The 18877-nt window shown below is 39.6% G+C and overlaps 1 protein-coding gene across 4 annotated transcripts in view; it reads right to left on the reverse strand.

Moving 5' to 3' along the window:
* Window positions 1–18877, reverse strand: part of GRIN2A (glutamate ionotropic receptor NMDA type subunit 2A) — a 161392-nt gene that overhangs the window by 44471 nt on the left and 98044 nt on the right. For all 4 annotated transcript variants that reach the window (XM_027885848.1, XM_027885847.1, XM_027885846.1 and 1 more), the window contains exons 5-8: window positions 13440–13554; window positions 4843–5048; window positions 3217–3385; window positions 2938–3091 (exon numbers count right to left, since the gene is read on the reverse strand). In XM_027885848.1, the coding sequence (XP_027741649.1) occupies window positions 2938–3091; window positions 3217–3385; window positions 4843–5048; window positions 13440–13554 (644 nt within the window). The remainder of the gene's footprint in view (window positions 1–2937; window positions 3092–3216; window positions 3386–4842; window positions 5049–13439; window positions 13555–18877) is intronic.

Here is an 18877-nt window from a genome sequence, read left to right on the forward strand (position 1 = left end):
CAAGGCATTTGAAACTACAAGAAATTAGTGTGTTCCAATGCTTTACCTGTCTGTGAAAGCCAAAGCAGTTCCTCTCTCCTAACTGCTTCATTCTTAGAATTCAAATTACGATTAGAACCACTGGCATTTCTCCCATCATTGCAGGAAAGGATTATGATGGGAGCTGAGGTGTGGAAGCCCAACAGCTCAGTGTGAGCCTTGCCCCAGTTAGCACGACTGACTCCCCCAGAACTAGAATGAAAGGTAAGAATTTGTGCCCAACCATAGAAAACTGATGAGATCTTTTGCTTGTGCTACAATTTCTCCAGAACTGTGGAACTAAGACAAGACCAAATGCCAAATATCTCCACTGGTGATTTTGGATAGTAACTAAAAAGGCATGGCAGGGAAATTCTAAACCAAGCTGTTCTCTTTCTGGTTTCGAGGTAAAGTGAAAGAGCAGCATTTTTTTAATTAATTATTTTAATTTTAAGACAGGGTATGAAGTTCTTTCAATTACTACAATTATTTATTTGGGAGACAATAGTAAGTTAGGAAAACAACAGAATTTGTGAAAGACAGAGAAAGTTCTCCTTAGATGCAGGCAGGGTAAGGACATTATAAAGCCAAATGCAGTCTAACAAATATTTTATGAATTCAGATATTAACTGGATTAAATTGAAATTCATGTAGAATTACAGCACCAGAAGAAAGCAAGGCTGATAAAACCCTTATCAAAAGCAACAGTGTAGAAACAGTGATGGTAATTTGTCAAAATCTAAACAAGGCAAAGGGCAAAACAAGCCAGTGTGCAAAAGTGAGCTATAAACAACAATTTAAGCAGATTGCTCTTTAATAATTTAAGCAGTCTGGTAATGAGGTGGAGGATTAAAGGAAGCAATAGGAAAACAAAAAGCTATTTAGAATAGCAAGCAGTAAGACTGAACAAGTACAGAATCAATTGAATAACAAAGTCGATTTTTGCTGTCATATCAGTGATCCAATTACACATTCAGCACTGTTCTTTGATTCTCAAAGGACAGAAAGAGAACTTCCCTCAGGCAAGCATCAGGTTTTAAAAGAATTTTCAGTAAAGCTATGATATGGCAGGAAAATACTAATATATGACTTGCCAGTGTACATTTCAAATGACTGACAATGGAGAATATCGATCAAGGAAAAAGATGTCTTTGAGTTTTCCTTCCCACCACCAAAACCAATACTCAAAGAACATATTAAATAAAAAGGGGCATAGATTTTCTATTCCACCAGTGCCTCCAGAAAATAAAACTGATCTCATCTATGAACTCTCTCCCTCTGAAAAAATACAGAAATAGAGATTTGAGGTTTCCCTTATGTTGTTTGTTTATATAAAGTTGAACCAAACCTCCACAAAATCATTTTTAAAATTATTTGTGGATCTAGTATTTATGAACTCTGGTACAATGTGAAAATGTTTTAATGTGGATAAAACTCTTATTTGAAGGAGACACTCCAGAATCAGAACACGGCAGATAATGAGGGAGAAGCTGTCACAGCCCATCAGTTACTCAGATCTATTGGACAAAACAACTGAATGGAAAATGTAGTGCCACAAAATCCCATACTTGTCTACACTCACAGAAACAATTCTCAAGCCCAGATATTTCGGGAACTTTAACCAAGTGCTATTTAAAAAAAAAATAATATTGTATTTGACAGATTTTTAAAAATCCTTTAAAGGAATTATGTAAGATGACTGTATTCTTAGACATTCACTTAATTGAAATGAAATCAGTCTGTGAATAAATTCAGTGTCGCACTGATACTATTTTGCAAGGCAAAACATTTTACTACTACGCAATTCCAGCAAACTGGCAGCTTCATCTAGGTCTGAAAAACCAGAACATACTTCTGAGAGCACAGACTTGATTTATTGGTGCAGTAAATCAAATTTCTTCCAAAGTAATGCTATTCTATACAGCTTTATAAGAAGGGGTTATTTTTGCTTTTGGAGACACATATGCCCAACTAAACTAATAACATTAAATGCATTTTAGAAATCCAATAACTATGTTCCAGTGAAAAATGCAAAAGCAGCTTCTCTTTTGATGGTGGCCATAAACAGGTTTTTAAGAGATAAGTAAAAAAAAAAAAAAAAATTAACTGCACTTGCAGCACATTTGGAAAACACCCCAATACTCATATTTCAAAGGATAATTTCAACATGCTGCAACTGCAATTTAAAAAATGAACTTTACAACTCAATAACTCAGAAAAATGAAAAGATACTACTTGAGTATTTTCATTACAAGTACAGTCTCTTGCAATTTCACTTAAAAGTCTTTCATTCATATCAAACACCGACAAAACCTGCTTAGGAATCACCACATCTGGGAAGTTATTTGATTACTCACTGTGTTATATTTACTTGCATCATCTCTGTAATGTGCTTTCACAGAACAGAGATAAGGAAAAAGCTCTGTGGTGAAATGATTATTCTTGTGCAAGAAGCCTTTCTTTCACTGCTTTGCTGCATCTCTCCTGTTCAGCTGCATCAACACTCAGCTCTCCAGTGCAGTAGTGGGGTTTTCAGAAGAGGTAACTGTTGTCAAATTACCTTTCAGATTAAATCTAAAGATACAATTAAACCAATTATAATGGGCTGAACAAGCATAAATCAGTTTGTAAGGAAGCAGGTTTGAGGATGTAATTTTACCAACTGAAGGTTTTGGGGGATTCTTTGAATTTCATATTGAAATCACTATCCTTGGGTTTCACTTAAAGCATCTGAAACCAACAGCATTATATTCATGTGTAAATGATCATTTTAATCAGCACATCAACATGGTACAACCTGCCTAATGTAAAATTCAGAACTTGACAGAAACGTGCCAATGCACTATATATCAAACAGTTAAATCAACCAAACTCTACAGAAAGGCATTTAAATTATCTGGATGGATTGGAGAATCATACCTAGGAAAGCAGATGGTGAAACTGTGCCGTTGCTCCGTGACACCATGACACTGATCCCAGTCTCAACAAACGGCACCGAGAAGTCAACCACCTCAGAGCGCTCCTCGTTAATCGTGAGGGACCCCACGGCCATCACTGCCCGGTGATACACCACCTGATCCACACAGAGAACACACCACCACCATCACTCAGCAGAGAATACCTCAGTTCTCCAGAAGAACTAAACCCAAACATTGCCAAGGCCTTACTTAAGAGCCCCTTTTACTCCACAGGACTTACTTCACCAATCATTCCGTTCCACACATTATTGACTTTTTTGCCATGTTTCCCGTTCGTCACCAAATACAGGTCATACGTGAACTTGACAGTTTTTGACAACTTCTTCAGGATATCAATGCAGAATCCTTTGCAGCACTTCTTCACGTTAGTTCCCTCATTAGTTTTGTTGCTGTCAACAGAGAGGAGACACATAAATATTCCTGCTAGGAAAAACAGAAGCACCACAATAGCGGGATTCAGCATGCTGTGAAACAACATTTTGTCATACTTGTGACTGGACATGTTTTTCTGAATCAACAGAGAAATAATCCACGGGATGCTTTTATAAATATACGGCGTTTGCAGCTTTTACTAATCATAATGTAGCTGCTTGATGAGACAGAGAAAATGTTACCTTGTATGACATGATTGCTGCTGTACTATCCAGCCTAACATACTGCACTTCTCCATCAAGACATAGTCTCCTTTTACTAATCTCTCTCTTAGGATTAGATTAATCATTTATTGCTTTTACTCTCAAGACATCAGACTACATGTCATTTAGTAATTAAAGCACATGTAAGCTATAAAAAGGCATAGCAGTTCACTGTAGTGAAAATGGATGCATCTTCTCAAAGTGCACTTTTTCCTGCACTTTGAGAAGGTGAATTTCAGGCCACCTTTGAGTGCAATGACGTAGGCTCTCCCTCTCCTTTTTTTTTTTTTTTCTGAAATGTTCATTTTGTGGCCTCTAGAACATTTTAGTATAAGCATCTTCAAAATCTAAGGCAGTATTTTACCACCTTTGAAAGAATTCAAAATTAAAATAAAACTAGTTTAGAACTTGACTAAGTACAGTTACGTCAAGGGAAAAAAATTCTCTGGGCTTGAGGAAGCATGTGCACAATCATTTAGCAGTCTCTGGAAATCCTGAGAAACAGGCATCATATTCCCTAACACCTGCTCAGTACAAAACCTGCTGTTGTTATATTCAGTTCATAAATATGCAGAGCAAAGCACAGAACAGGTGAAACACCCCTGATAAATGCCCAGTGAAACCTTTTCCACTGATTTCTATTGACTGCTCCAAAGCTATGGAGCAATAAAAGCAGGGAACTTGTCTCTCAGTGGAAAGTCACAATGGTATTTTATGCTGGAGTAGTTTATCCTCTACCACATTTCAGCATAAACATCCATTTTCACTGGAAGACGTTCTCAAATTGTTAAAGACTAATGAAAACAGGCGTATCTCAACATAACTGGAAACAATTGGAAGAGGATTCATTAAAACAGCCCACTCTAGAACACAATCTTCTTTCATATGACTGAAGAGGGCTAATTCTCGTTGACTTTGAATTTACTATAAACTTACTCTCTTGTCATTAATCCAATGTGACTTGCATGTGTATAACCAGAACCCTTCTACTTTTTGGAAGGGAAGATGTGCAAACAAGAGCACACCATGCGGGAAAGGGAAAAAGAAAGAGGACATGAAATCCTAAAGGAATAGCAAAGACAGGAAGCAAGAGGAAAAAGAGCAGCAAAGTATCAGAGAACAATTACACCGTGAAAGAAGGGAAGAAAATAATTACTGAGAAACTAGGGGAAATACAAAGGAAAAATAAGGAATGCTGTGTATTTACTCACTTAAGCCTGACAAATTTTCGGCACGGCACGGTGTTTTTTTGGCAACTCTCCATCAAGGGATCCACGTCCTCCACAATGACAAAGGGAGCCTCCTCCAGGGTAACAATGCTCAGGTGGTTGTCGTCTGGGTCGCTGTCTGCGAAGGAGCTGTACCTTGGCCACACCGAGTACTTCAGGCTCAGGGAGTTGTTCTCCCATTTCCCCACCTGAAAGGCCAAGACCCACAGGCTGCTGAAGCTGCTTGGTGGTGTTTGAATAAAGGGGTCAAACATTAAACGTGCTGGGGTACAGGTACGGGAAATTATGCTGCCAGGGCAGTTGCTTTGGGGTTTTTATTTGAATCAAAATTACTTCAGAACTTCTTAGTGATTTCATGAAGTAAGAAAATGCACTGTGGTGAAGGCAAATAAGGGAACATTATTTTAATAATGATAGCTGTTTTATAAAGACTGGATGTCATCAGTTAACACTACTTATCACCTGGCTATAGGCAGGTACACTGAAATTTGATTTGCAGCATTTCCATTTGAGCCAGAACAGCCAACAGATACTCCCTTTGTAATCAGGACCCATTTGAACTCATAAGGAAAAAGTTCTAAACAACCACCCCCCCCAAAAAACAAATTCTAATCCACACACACACACATCTGACTAATAACCAAAATATCATAATGCCATTTCTGTATCTTCCCAAAAGAGAAGACTCTTCTACACTTAGAGTTTGAAAAAACATGGTGAAAGCCTTTTTTCCAGGCTTCCATCGCACCTGAGCCAGGCCAAACCGTTTGTAATAAAACACTCTACTAGAAATAGTTCTCATTAGAAACAATGTGGTTTATTCTGCTTTAGGTAATGCCAACTGTTGGGCAGGTTTAAGAAAGCATATCCCACTTTACATTAAAATTTCCTGTTTATTTACTATTATAAATTTTCCCTTCTAAATTAACCTATGTTTCTTTCTACTTCCAGATCACCAGAAAGGACTGTACAATTCAAATATTTTTAAAAGTCTTGCATTTTCTTCCTCAGATTCTGTTTTAACTACTTCTTATCCATAAATCTAATTACGTGTTTCATCTAATGACAGATAATATAAATGAGCTAGCAACCCACATAATTTATAACCTAATGCATTTTAATAATTCTTGAGTTGCTTAAGCTAAACAAATAACAACATAATCATGAGACTGTTAGAATTTTTCTTTCGGAAGGAAAATAGTGGGAATTAAGAGCACAATGAGAGACTCAAAAAAAAAAAAAAAAGATTAAAAAATTATCACCTACTTTCTGTCTTTAAAGACTAGAAAATTAATCATAAAATTTCCCAAAGAACATGACTTATATCCATTCCTATTTAGGAATACAACCATATAAACACATGACCTTTGCAGTTTCCTTTCCATCCTGTTTATAAGTCAAAATGTTTTGCTGAACTTTAATGTAGGAGGCATAAAATGCCAAATCACCACACATTTAAATTTGGAAATCCAAAATATTTCAAGGGAATTGGGATTTCTCACTTAAATCAATGGTAATTGATTGTAGGATACATGTACAGTGCTAGTATGAAATCTAACCAAAGCACAGTGGATGAAGCCTTTGTGAGACAAACTATTTCAGACACAGGGAAACAAACCTATTGTTTCTATCCATTTAACGCTGCATGAGGCAGAGTTATTGCAAAAATAGTTTCATCATCAATCTATAGGATATCATGGCAGCCACAGCAGCGTGTGCTGGTTTATGAGAGCTTACACGGTGTCACTCCTAGCCCTAAATACTCCATGGCCATCTGGGATGGGGAGAATTCCAGCCAGAGCAGTGCTTCAGTCAAACAGCAACCATGCCAAGGAATACAAGGAATTTCAGAGGAGGAAAATGTGCCTGTTCCAACCATCAAGAAATGAAACACGATGGCATTTGTGTGGTCAGGACTACCTGCCTTCCTAAACCACTCAATCCAGGAGCTGTGAGGAGGCAGATCTGCCTGATCCTGAAGCACATCCCTCTGCCAGCTCATTTCTTCTGAGAGTTGCATCTATAAGAGTGGGGAACGCCAAACTGTGTTAAGAAAGATTTTGAAGTAATAAGCAGAGCAGTGTGCATTTCTAAACCAAACATTTTTTTAAAAAAGAATTCAAGCTGAGGGTAACACTCAAAAAATGCTGCAGAAATGGCTCCATTACAGAACTGTCCAAAACTGCATGCAAATACCTTTACTGTACTGTATGTAAATGCCACAAAACATCCAAAATGAAACATTTCTGTGATTCCTAGTTACACTGATAATGATGTGGCCTCAATCCCAGAGAAACACAGAAAACGGCCCTCGCTTGAAAGAAAGGGCAAGAGAGTCATTTTAGGTGCAGATCCTGGTCCAAACCATAAAAATCCTTATTATGGCCAAAAGAGTGGGACCTCCATAAAAAATGCACTTTCAGTAGTGAATCAAACCCTTGATTCACTGCTGTAGGTGCAAAACTCAGCTTCAAAGTCCAGACATGCAATGGTACATATACCATTGTATTTCTTTTGAACTTGTACTTTCTTTCCTGTTTTCTCCACCTTCATAAGCAGTTTGGAATATTCCCTATGGTTTAATCTCTACAGGATACAGGAAGGGAAGCAGAAAATAGCTGAGAGCATGGAAGAACTTGTTTGAAGTCAGACTGAATTAGCAAACACAGGGTCCTCACCTCACCCACTGCTGCCTAAAGCACCTTACACCTCTGACTGTAGGGCATACGTGCTCTCACCTCCTCATCCAGGCCTCTTTATCTTTTGAAGATTGCAGCCAGAGAGGGTGATAATGAATAATTTGCTGTGTTTGTGTGTAGCAGTTAGATAAACACAGCTATGTAAAGGAAGACAGTCAACTTGCACTGTTGCTGCACACCTCAGAGTCCCCTCTCGTGCTGCACCCTAAAGCAGTGTCTAAACAATATGATTGACATAATCCTATTCACACACCTTCACAGAGATCAACAAGCCAGAGAAAATGAGCAAGGCCAGATCCTGAGCAGAGCTTCCTTGTGGGCCAGTGTTGGCACAGAAAGGATGTCTGTCACACCGGCATATCTCACCAAAAACAAACAAATAACCTGGTCCTGTCATCCTCCTCCCAGCAGATGGGAGCTGTGCTCAATGCACAGTCATCAACCCTTTGTAAGAAAAAATGTTACATGACAACATGGATACTAAGTGTACTCCCAGGACTACCCAGCCAGACCTCTGAAAAGAGAAAGATTTTCAGGGATGTTCCTCTTGCACTAAACACACACACATTATTGCAAACACACTGTTTGAGCTGTCCCAGTTAAGAAAATAATGCTGAGCAAAAGCAAAAATCGAACTCATCTTGCTTTATTGAAAAACTATTTACCACTATTTTTTCATCACACTTTTCCACTTAAAAGGAAGAGCTGCTTTGGCAAGGTTTAAGTCAATAACTGAAAAGCACAGAGTTTGTCAGGTTAGCAATAACAGCTGCAGAACAAAGCACAAGGGCAAAACCCTTCCTCCAGAAACAGCATCTGCTGGACACCTTCAGCTGCTAACTTTTGTGTCACTTCATGTTTCTGAAGGTCCTTCTTTGACAGCGGCCCTCTAAATTTACAGGACAAAATATGACGTGAGCAGTTTCATGTCTTATTAATAAGAAGTGTTTTACAGTCCTACGTGGTTTGAAGACCTCCATTTAAAGACCTTGAGGTTTTCAAAGTTTGCTGCAAAATCTCATATGGGCTATGCAAATGTCCCACTCTTCCCTCATCCTGACACTGTCAGAAAGGCACCAGTCCTGCAACTGGGAAGGCTCAAAGGAAAACAAAGGACCCAGAGAGAGTATAAACGAACAGGAGGATAAAAAGAAAAGCTACCACCTCCTTCAGCCTCATTTTTCAATAGAGAATTATTAATTAGCACTCACCAAATCCTCAGTGGCTGGTATAGCTTTGGTTCTGCAAAATGTCCCAGATAACTCTACACAGCCCAAGAGTTCAAACTCATGCCAGAGAAGCCATTTTATGAGTTGATTATGTCATCAGAAAAGAGGTAATCAAATTGACAGTCCCTTCCTCCACCTCCCAGCGAGGAAAGACTTTTTATCACCTCTGCAGTCAGTACAGATCTTACAGCTCTCCAGAAATGTCCAGTCAGCCATACCTTTACCTCCAGAGATGAAGAGCTGGCCTGAAAGTCTTCCTATTCCTTTATCTCCTCTCTGATACCTAGATGTAAAGAGCAGGAGCAAAGCACACCACCCACACTCTCCATGGGAGCTGAAATTCCTTCGTGGCAGCAAAGAGGTGGGGACCATCTTCCTTGGGAATACGTGATTTAAGAAATGCTGCACAGTAATTGATGCAATTCAAACAACTCAGCCCAGTAAAGGTCAAAGGAAAGGCCTTTAGGCTAAGCAAAAGCTCACTGATACAGAAACAATACGCAATTTTCAGCTGACAATAAGTGTCAGGACAGGCATATTTACAGAAAGACTAAATACACCAAGCAACAAGGATGGAACAGAGAAAATGACAACCCAACAGATGTTGAAGAGCACACTGCTGCTTCTGCTGTGGGCAAAGAATGTATCATGTTACACCACAGAGCCTCTGACAGAAGATACACCCGCAAATAGAGGATTAGCTCATGCGATTTCATCTGTTCTGCTTAAAATATATGCATCCCTTCACAACTTACAGGGAATGTCTATCATGAGATACCAGGATCCTTCAAGCTATCACAACCCCTGCTCTAAATCAATTGAGATTTCACAAGGAACCACCCTGTACTATCTCAATGACTTTTTATCACCGCTCTGACAAAAAGCTCTGTCAGAAATCTGCCCGAGTGTCATTATGTTCCTCAGTTCTGGCCCAGGGAAGTCAGCTCCACCAGCAGAGACGGGAGCTGCCTTTTCTCAGCTCCGTGACGGTGGATGTCAGGAGCCAGATGGAGCTCTCTGTGAAGACCTTGGTTCATTTATTCCAGGCAGGAACCGCGCACCCTCTGCCCACTCATTCCTACTTACATACAAATGTGTACAACCCCACACAGAGCTTGTAAATCTGGCATATGCTAGTTAATCAGAGCAAAATTAAGTTCTACATTAAATCCTGCGTTAATAGAAAGTTAAAGATGACAGGCTATGTTTGGAATGCACCTGGATGTAAGTACTGACTCTTGTCTAAGTAGCAGTTGTGCCATGTAGCACACAAATTCACCCAGAATAAAGGACACCGTGGTAATTTTATCTGCATCTACCTAGGAGCAGCAGTAAAAATTGATTTTACCCCAGAACTCATCTTGACACATGGAATACACCCATCTTTAAATTCTACACAGTCCTTCGCACTTCACCTAAAATATATGATACACACTGCTAATTAAACCACCTATTTTTGCCACTGCTAATTATATTCTAGTATATGATTTTAATATCAGATTGATTGATTTTATTTCTACATCAGGAAAAAAAAAAAAAAGACAGACTAGCAGACTGTGAATTTGGCAAGTCAGTGAAGTTGATACCCAGGTCACACCACACTGAGGTAATGTTAACAGCAGAGCTGCAGCTGTGTCTGCTGGACTTCTGAGGGTTATTTAGCACTAGCACAGGGTTCCTGCAGCACTTTGGTGATTTTTGGGCAACACTGTTAACTCTGGCAAATTTATCAAGTTTCACTGAAACACGCACATTAAACTTGTCTTCTTAAAAATCTCTTGCCTGAGAACAGCATCCCCTTTGCCTGTCAAGATTAGCAGCAAGAATATGAATGTTGGTGTCAGAAGTTTGAGTAGTTGCTTTAAGATCTGTCAAAATATCTTGCCAGATGCCTGCGAAACATGCCCCAAAATGTGATTTTCAGTCTTCAAACTATTATCATCCAACCAGGTTTTTTCAGCATCTGATAAGGGACAAATCCCTCATTCAGCCTCATTTACATGTGAAGTTACTATCTCAAAGTTTCAATACTGAGCCACTTCTAAAGGAAAAGGAACTTATTTCCTGAGGGGTAATATGTGTGCTCTTCAACTATGGTTGAATCAATTCTCGATAACCTCAAGCCTTGAGTCAAGTATATCAATTCTGAGACCAAGGAAAAATTGTATTTGAGTCAAATCAGATTAAAAATCAAATAAAAGTTGAGTTTAAATAATACATCTTGGATTTTCAGTAGAGTATTGGGTAAAAAAATTTTCACATAAACCCAAATTACTCTTTCTACATAAATAATAAAGTAGTTCTCACCATTTCTATGTACATTAGTTACATTATGAGGACTAACAGACTGTTGCACTGTCACATGAGTAAATCATTTAATTAGATTCTAGGACTCGATGTTTTCCATATAGGTTTGAGGATATTTACTAAAACTTCAATAAAACAATTCTGTGATACTCATTGCCATACTGTAATAGGAAGGAAAAGCAAGTGGCTGGCTGAAAACTCAGAGCAGTTAGATCTCAGATGAGTAGCTTTGACAGTGTTGAAATTGAGCAAAACAGCTCAAGGAAAAAAGAACGAGGAAAAAAAACCGGCTGAGAGATGTGGGATAAAAAGTGCAACTTGGAGAGAATGTTGAGACAACACCAGAGAGATGTACAAATTAAGCAGGGGGTGGGGAAGGGCTTCTGAAGTCTCTAAGCCAAAGGAACTGAAGTGTTCAGTGCTGCTCTGCTGATAAAGATGTGGGATGTTCCAAGATAGCCGAGAGCTGCATCCAGCTCGCCAGGAAATATGATTAGTCACTTTATTTGTCTTCATCCACAGAGGCAGGGATCAGCCTGTGGTCAGAAGAATAATCCTGGTGGTGACAGTCTGTTCTTGGCCACCTTTCCCTTCTCCCCTCTGACATAATTAAACCTGGCCCCCTTCCCACAGCCCAGTGCTGGAGCAGCAGGCACGGGAGCGGCACACGGGGCCGGCAGTCCCTGCCCAGCACCTCTCCTGGCCTGCCACCAACAGGGCTCTAAAGCAGGGGCCAGAGAGGAGCAGAAGAATCCATTTTGTTCTGGGCAGGAGCCTCCTTCAGTCCCACTTTTCTTCCTCCTAAAGGCCCTCAAACACGACGGTGAGCAGGGAGGGATTTACTCCATGGAAAACTGTGCACAGACAGCACGTATCAGCCCAGCAGAGCAGGAGGGGCATGCACTGCTGCCACACAGCATGGTAGGCACACCAAAACCTGCCCCAAGTCCTCATTCTCTGATAGGGGAGTCACTGGAAGGTTAAAACAGGCTCACGTTATTTCTTAGAAATAATGTTGGTTCATTCACCCACTATTTCTTCGCTGCTGTTGGCTAATTTTTCAAAAACATCACACCCGTCTCTCCTTGTCCTTTGAATGGCCTCTTTAGAGAAGTTTCAAGGTACAAAATGTATGAAATTATTTTAACATAAGCATTGTTGGCTGCCTCTTTAAGCATTTTCTGCCTTTGGCGCCTCATACTAATAATATTCTCCAAGCAGTATAATAATTTTTCCAGAACATTATATATGATATGCAGAATGTTGAAGAACTTTAAAATAGAGTAAGAAATTTTCATAATGGTTAGCGAGCAAAAGATTCCTCCAAAGATTCAAATTGACACATTTGGAAAGGATTAAATTTATCCAGAGAATTAAATTTGCATCAAATGAACATAAAAAAATACACAGGATAATCTAGGACATATTTATTGAGATGCCCTTCAGTAATTCTGATTTTTTCATTATTATTCATCATCATGAAGAGTCTTCTAGTCTTACAAATTGGATTTTTAAGTTGATTTTATGGATTCCTAAAACTATAAGAAAAAGAAATCATAAATTTCAGCAGCAATTTAGATAATGCAGGACCATGCTTCATGAATTTGAAATAGAACTGGAGGATGATAAGTGATGTATGTTTACCTACAGTCTCATATTACAAGCAATTTCTAAGGTTCCCTGTTTTTAAACCACAGATATCCAGCAAAGCTCAGAGCCAAAAGAGGCTGAGACTGGAGTTTTGAAGAAAAGAATGTTCATGATAACTTCTTAATTTACTATTTGCATATATGATTAACCCTGATATTAAGTCACTTTTCTTTCTAGTCTATATAGAGGTCTATGGAGACCACTTGTCTACCTGGAGTAGTCAAGATTATAAATTTTTCAGGCAAAGCTTGTTGGGACTATCCTCCCATTCAGCAGGAACTTCACAGTTTAAATAAAAAAAAAAAAAAAACAAACACACAAAACCAAGCAAATGAAAGGACTGGAATTGTCAAGATATAAAAATCCATCCAAATTTAAGTAGCCGAGGACCAAGCTTTTGGAGATTTTTCAGTGATCCATTTTATTTTACAGAATTGTGAGAAATGGAAATGCAGGGTGTGTTTCACAGAAATCTGAAATCCACATGGTTTCTCTGTTGCTTTCCCTGTTAAAACTCCTTGGATGTACCCAGAACTAGGTACAATTATCTCTTCTGAACTGTTGGGACAAGCCCCCTAGAGCAAAATATCATCAGTGACAAGCAGGACATTAATTAATCTGTCTGCTCGTCATTACCAGGGCTCTCCCAAGCCTCTCCCACCCTCTCAGCTCCTGTACCCAGGGCAGGACTCACCTTTTCCCACTCCCGCTCGTTGTTCAGCACTATCACCACCAGCCTGGGGTGTGCCTGGTAACCATCGGCCGTGAAGGACAAATCTCTTCCTTCCCAAGTCACATTCATCATAAACCTGGAAGGCAAGGGAAAAAAAAAAAAAAAGAAAAAGAGTTCATTGAGAAATTAATGAGCTGTCCAGCACTTAATGAGCAGCCAGTTCAGTCATCAGAACCACTGATTAAACACATGCACCAGCACTTGCAGCACAGGAGTCAGAGCATTTCAAGGCGTTTTGTAGCACAAAACAAAGCAAAACAGTGTTTTTGTATGAACTTTAATGCAAATATAATTTTTAAAGCAGATTCCACATTATGCATGACATGTACACCCCATGAATAATCTTTCTGGCACTTAGTACCACCTCACCAGCTTTTCAGGAGCATTTTAAACGTATCTGCATCAGCTCTGCATGTATTATGTTATCCTCTCTCTAGAGTGATACTCAGAGCTAAGTGCATCTGGTCTGTCTTCCCCTGTTCAGACCTCCAAGAGTCCTGTCAGCCCTTCCCAACACTGTGCTGTTGTGACACGTGCGTAAGTTCCACCAAGGCCAAAACCAGACATGAAAACTTTGAAGGGGTTTATAATATTTCAGTTCAGTCGTCTCAAAAGAGAAATAATACATGCCTTAAACTTTTTTTGTATTTAGGTTAATTTTCAATGGTTTTCAAAAGATATATAAATTAACACAAATTAATTTTAAAAATTAGATAGATCCAGATTAAAATGTGCAAGAAGGAGAACTTTTAAACTTTGTTGAAAGAAAACCAAAACTCCACAACGCCAGTGTGAGCCTGACAGAGCTATCCCACAGGTAAGAGGTAAAACTGCAATTCAAAGTCTTGGTGACACCCTAGAACTTCGAGAAGATAATGTGCCCTCCAGCCCATGCCATGTCCATGGTCTGAAGTTAATCACATTGAATTGTACTGAATTTCACTGCACTGTATTTCACTGAAAGGAATTCAGCCCAAGACCGATGCAGACATCAATCCCAGAGACACAAGTGTTTTAAAGGGCAAAAAGTTACTTTAGCTATTCTTCACTAATGTTTTACACACAACAAACTGATACAGGTTTACATGTTTGTATGGGTTTGCAGGTTTTTTTGGTTGGTTGGTTGGTTTTTAGCAACAGTAGTAGGATGGTCTCCCTGTGAATGTGACATAGACAAAATTATTCAGCTCCATATTCAAAGGAGAAGGCTTTGTATTGACACAGCTGCCTGAAAATCCCAACAGCAGAAGCACACTAAATAAACATTTATAGACCCAGAAGAAATAGTGGCATTGTATCATAACAGTTAATAATTAAATGTGCACTGCCCTGAACAGCCATCTTAACATCATTCAGCACCGGTTTGACAGCAATTTGTAAATTCTCCCATCGTAATAACTCATATTTTGTGACAGACTTTCAGCGTGAAAATTTTCCCCTTGGCAGAACTTTGCTGTTCAGTTGAACTAATTTCCCGTATATTCCATTTTTCATCCAGCAGTGAAAGAGCTTGTTTGGGAACAAAAGGCTTGTTTGCCACCTTGAGAGGCAACAAACCACCAAACAGAATTTACTTGTGCATACATGTAAGGAACCAGCACAACATTCACTCACTGCTGAAAATCAAATGCATTGTGACCCAGGGAATGAAGTGCCCAGGAAGTGACCACAGGGGGAAAATGAGGATATGCTGTGAAAACACACAATACTTGTATATTTGCACTTCTGCACCCTCTCTGAGAGGCTCCCTCCCAATAACACCCCTCACAACACACATATTAAAGCCAAGTACTTTGTCCCCTCCTAAGGGCTGGACCCCAAACACACATCCAGTACCACGTCAGGCTTTTGTGTCCACTCGGTTTTTTAACCGATATTGGTGACTGGACTTGAGTTGAGCCCTTCCTTTATGTACTTTGGTAGGATCACCACCCCAGAATTCAAACACCACTCATCATATTTTTGGATTAATATGCAAATGTCCTAACCAGTCAAGGGCCATCACAAGATGCAGTGCTGATGCTCAAGTGTTCCAAAAAAATAAAATAAAATATGAACCACAAATCTAAACTGAAAAACTGAAGTCGGTGTACATTTTTAAACCACATGAATTTACCAGCCATTTAGTACTGAAAGATATTTTGCAAGGTTGGATTTTTTTTAAACTAATCTGTAAAAGTTTCTTAAAATTGTATTGTCTGATCTGCATACAAAGGTACCCATGAGTGATCCAGTCTGAGCTACCCCACTTTCTCATATTGCAACAATAAAAAGGACTTCAAAGAGATTCTTATTTTCCCAAGAACATTCTTCTGTACAAAATTCATCAGCTGCCTGTGTTCTTCTGAAACAAATGCCTGCAACCCACATTCTCTTTTGAATTGTCATCTTTCCTCTGCAAAGGACAGAAGTCCTGTTTTGCTTTCACTGGCCAAAATGCCAAACCTCTTACCCCTTCTAAAAACAACTGCGTGCTCTTCTGCCCCTGGTTGGGAAGAGTGCAGTAAGGAAAGCATTTATAATATGTTATTCTTACAGAGTTTTAAGTTTATCCAAGATTAATTCTGTGCAAGATGTCTCTGGCTTCTGAACTGGACAAAATGCATTTCTGAAGTAGCTTTGGAAATGCATATTCCTGTTCTTAACTAAATTATATTCTTGGTTATTTGAGCTTATTGCTTTAAGGGGGCAATTCGGCACACACCTTGGATTAGTAGTTAATCTGCTTTCATACCTCATTAATGCTGCAGCCTTTGCAAAGACATGATAGCAGGAGGCCTTGTGATGGTATTATGACACCGAAGTCTTAATTAACTTTTGCAAACTGAAATTTGTAAGATTCCCCAGGTGATACATGATTCAAAGTGGTAATTTTTTTTTGGACAGAAGTTAAGCTCTTCTCAAGGCGAATACAAAACAGGTTTTTTATCATGCAAAGAACCAAACCTTTACTATATTTTTAAAAATACTTTAAACATTTATACAATCCTTTCTTGCTTGTCATTTTCCCCAACAAAACTGAAAAGTGTTGAAACACAACAGCAGAACACTCTTCCTGTTGTACTTACAGCAAGCCTTTGAAGCACCAAGGTTACAAACTTCTCTCAAGGTTTCCAACTTTATTTTTATAGACTCGTAAAGATCAAGTAGTTCACATAAACCTTCAGATTATTGCCAAAACTGTGCAATACTTATCTCTTTCAAAATTCTGACTCTAACCATAAAAACAGAGCATATTGAATTAGGTGGGTTTTCCTACCCTGTAAATACTATATCACAACTTCACAATTTCCGTTAACAAATGGGTAAAGACTTTGCCAAAAGGATGAGAGCTCAGCTTCTAGGAGATCATTTGCTAAGGTATGATACTGCTGAGACAGACTCACCTTTCTGGCCTCCTTACAGGAGACAAGGACCTTCTTTGTCCATGGGGTGTTTGTTAAGGATTCCCTATCTGGTGTGAAAACAGTAAAAACCCCAGCAAAGCCCCAACTGCTCCTGGAGCAGAATCTTTGAGACTTTCTATTTCTATGTTATACAACAGCAAACATGTTTGCAGGCCATGGCATTTCTTTTGAGGTTTACCAGATAGATGTAAGTTCAAAATACCCAAGTGTTCCTGTAACAGGTGCAAGGATTTGCGAGCAAAAGCAAGAAGGTTTAGTGGATTCTGTGCTGGGCATTATTTCAAACAAAACGATCAAAAAACCCCAAAACAAACAAAAAACCAACCAAACAAAACCCCCCCAAAAAAACCCTAAACAACAACAACAAAAAATTATGGAAATTTTATATTATTATAAAGATCACTTTGTCTCAAATCCTAGCCCCAGCTTCATAAACTTCAGGAGAGCAATCCCAGGAAACCAAAGCAAGTGCAAAATCACTGGAGCCCCACCAGTGATGGAGCTCAGGAAGTCCCCACCTGGCTTCACCTCCACCTGCTGTCTCTCTGGGATGCCAGGGAGGAGAACCCTCACAAAAATTCCCATCCTCAGTATGGACCCACTCCCTGTATCCCAGAAGACCCTGCAGGACTGGTTCGGCTCAGGAACTCAGGCAGCTCTGCAATAACAGGCTGGTTTATAATTAGTGTGAAATCCACCTGGTCTGCAGCTCCCAAACGGATTAGCAGCTGGGAAAAATGTGATGGGTAATGCAGAGGCATTAATGAAAACATGTCACTTCTAAGCTGCCTCCAAAGGGGAGAACTTAGTTACCAGACCTGTAAAATAAAGTACAGGGCCTGGCAGCTGCAGGGAGCAGAAAGCCCACAGGACCCCTCACTGCCAGGAGTTCAGACACACGTTTCCTGCCCTCATCCTGCAGCTCAGATGAGATAATCAACCTTGATAAACACCCCAGGTGCCATCACCAGGGACTATCACTTTTTATTTACTGCCTTCTTCACCATGGGGCAGTGCTTCAGATCTGTGACAACCGCAGGCAATGAGGAGAAGCAGCAGAGACTTGGGGGAACACATGTTCTGTAGAAGAAACTCTCTCCCTTCTCTCTCAAAGAAGGAATTTCCAAACTGAGATTTAAACCAGATGAAATGCCTCAAAACCAACATGTTATGGCAATATTTCTCTTTTTTTGCAAATAGTGTAAAAACCAGCCATTTTAATAATCTAGATAGCTAGCCTGTTTGGCCTTGGCATTCACTGAACCTCATACCTAAAAAAGCAGAAGTGAAGCCTAATTTTGTCTTTTCTTCTTTCTATTCTTGAGGCTTTGAACTGCTGAACTTCCTCAGTATGATTCTGCCATGAAATTGGAACGATTCTTACCAGTAGAAAACCCAAGACAAATTATTTATTGTTAAGAAATAGATTTCCTATGTAAAATAAAATCAAAAAATGCAGAATGGAGAATATATAATGTGTGGCCTGAAGCACATATAGAAATAACTCTGCAACAGAACACTACTAAACAAAGTACTGATGCCTTTTTTTTAAGTCAATTCTAGATCTTAGGTTATGTAGGAATTTTTTTCTAAATTCAAATCCTTTTAAGTGATGCAAAGAGTCTCTTCTTCCTCTTTGTCCATCCTTCTCCTCCTCCACTTCCCTCAGCCCTCGCTCTCCTGAGTGTAACTCTACAATGGTCCCCTGCTTTGGAGCTGCATCTCCCTAGGCCTTGAGCCAGCACGGATGAGTAAAACTTTGGGAGCGATATGCTCAGTGGCTGTGAACAAGGAATGCCATGCCAGCTCCTTGTACCTCCTGCCAGCTGCTCCTTAAAGCATTAACTGCCACTGGCTCTGGGAAACTCGTTTTGCCCCAGTTCTGCCAGACAAGCAACGACACTCTCGGGGAGCCCTTCTGAAAGGGGAAGGAGCAAGATTAGAAAGGGCCCAGTTCCCTGGGAGGCTGCCACAGACTAAAACACCACAATG

The sequence above is a fragment of the Empidonax traillii genome, unplaced genomic scaffold, assembly GCF_003031625.1.
Source record: "Empidonax traillii isolate 1590-97213 ecotype Southwest subspecies unplaced genomic scaffold, ASM303162v1 scaffold173:size850371, whole genome shotgun sequence".
NCBI classification, from domain to species: Eukaryota; Metazoa; Chordata; class Aves; order Passeriformes; family Tyrannidae; genus Empidonax; species Empidonax traillii.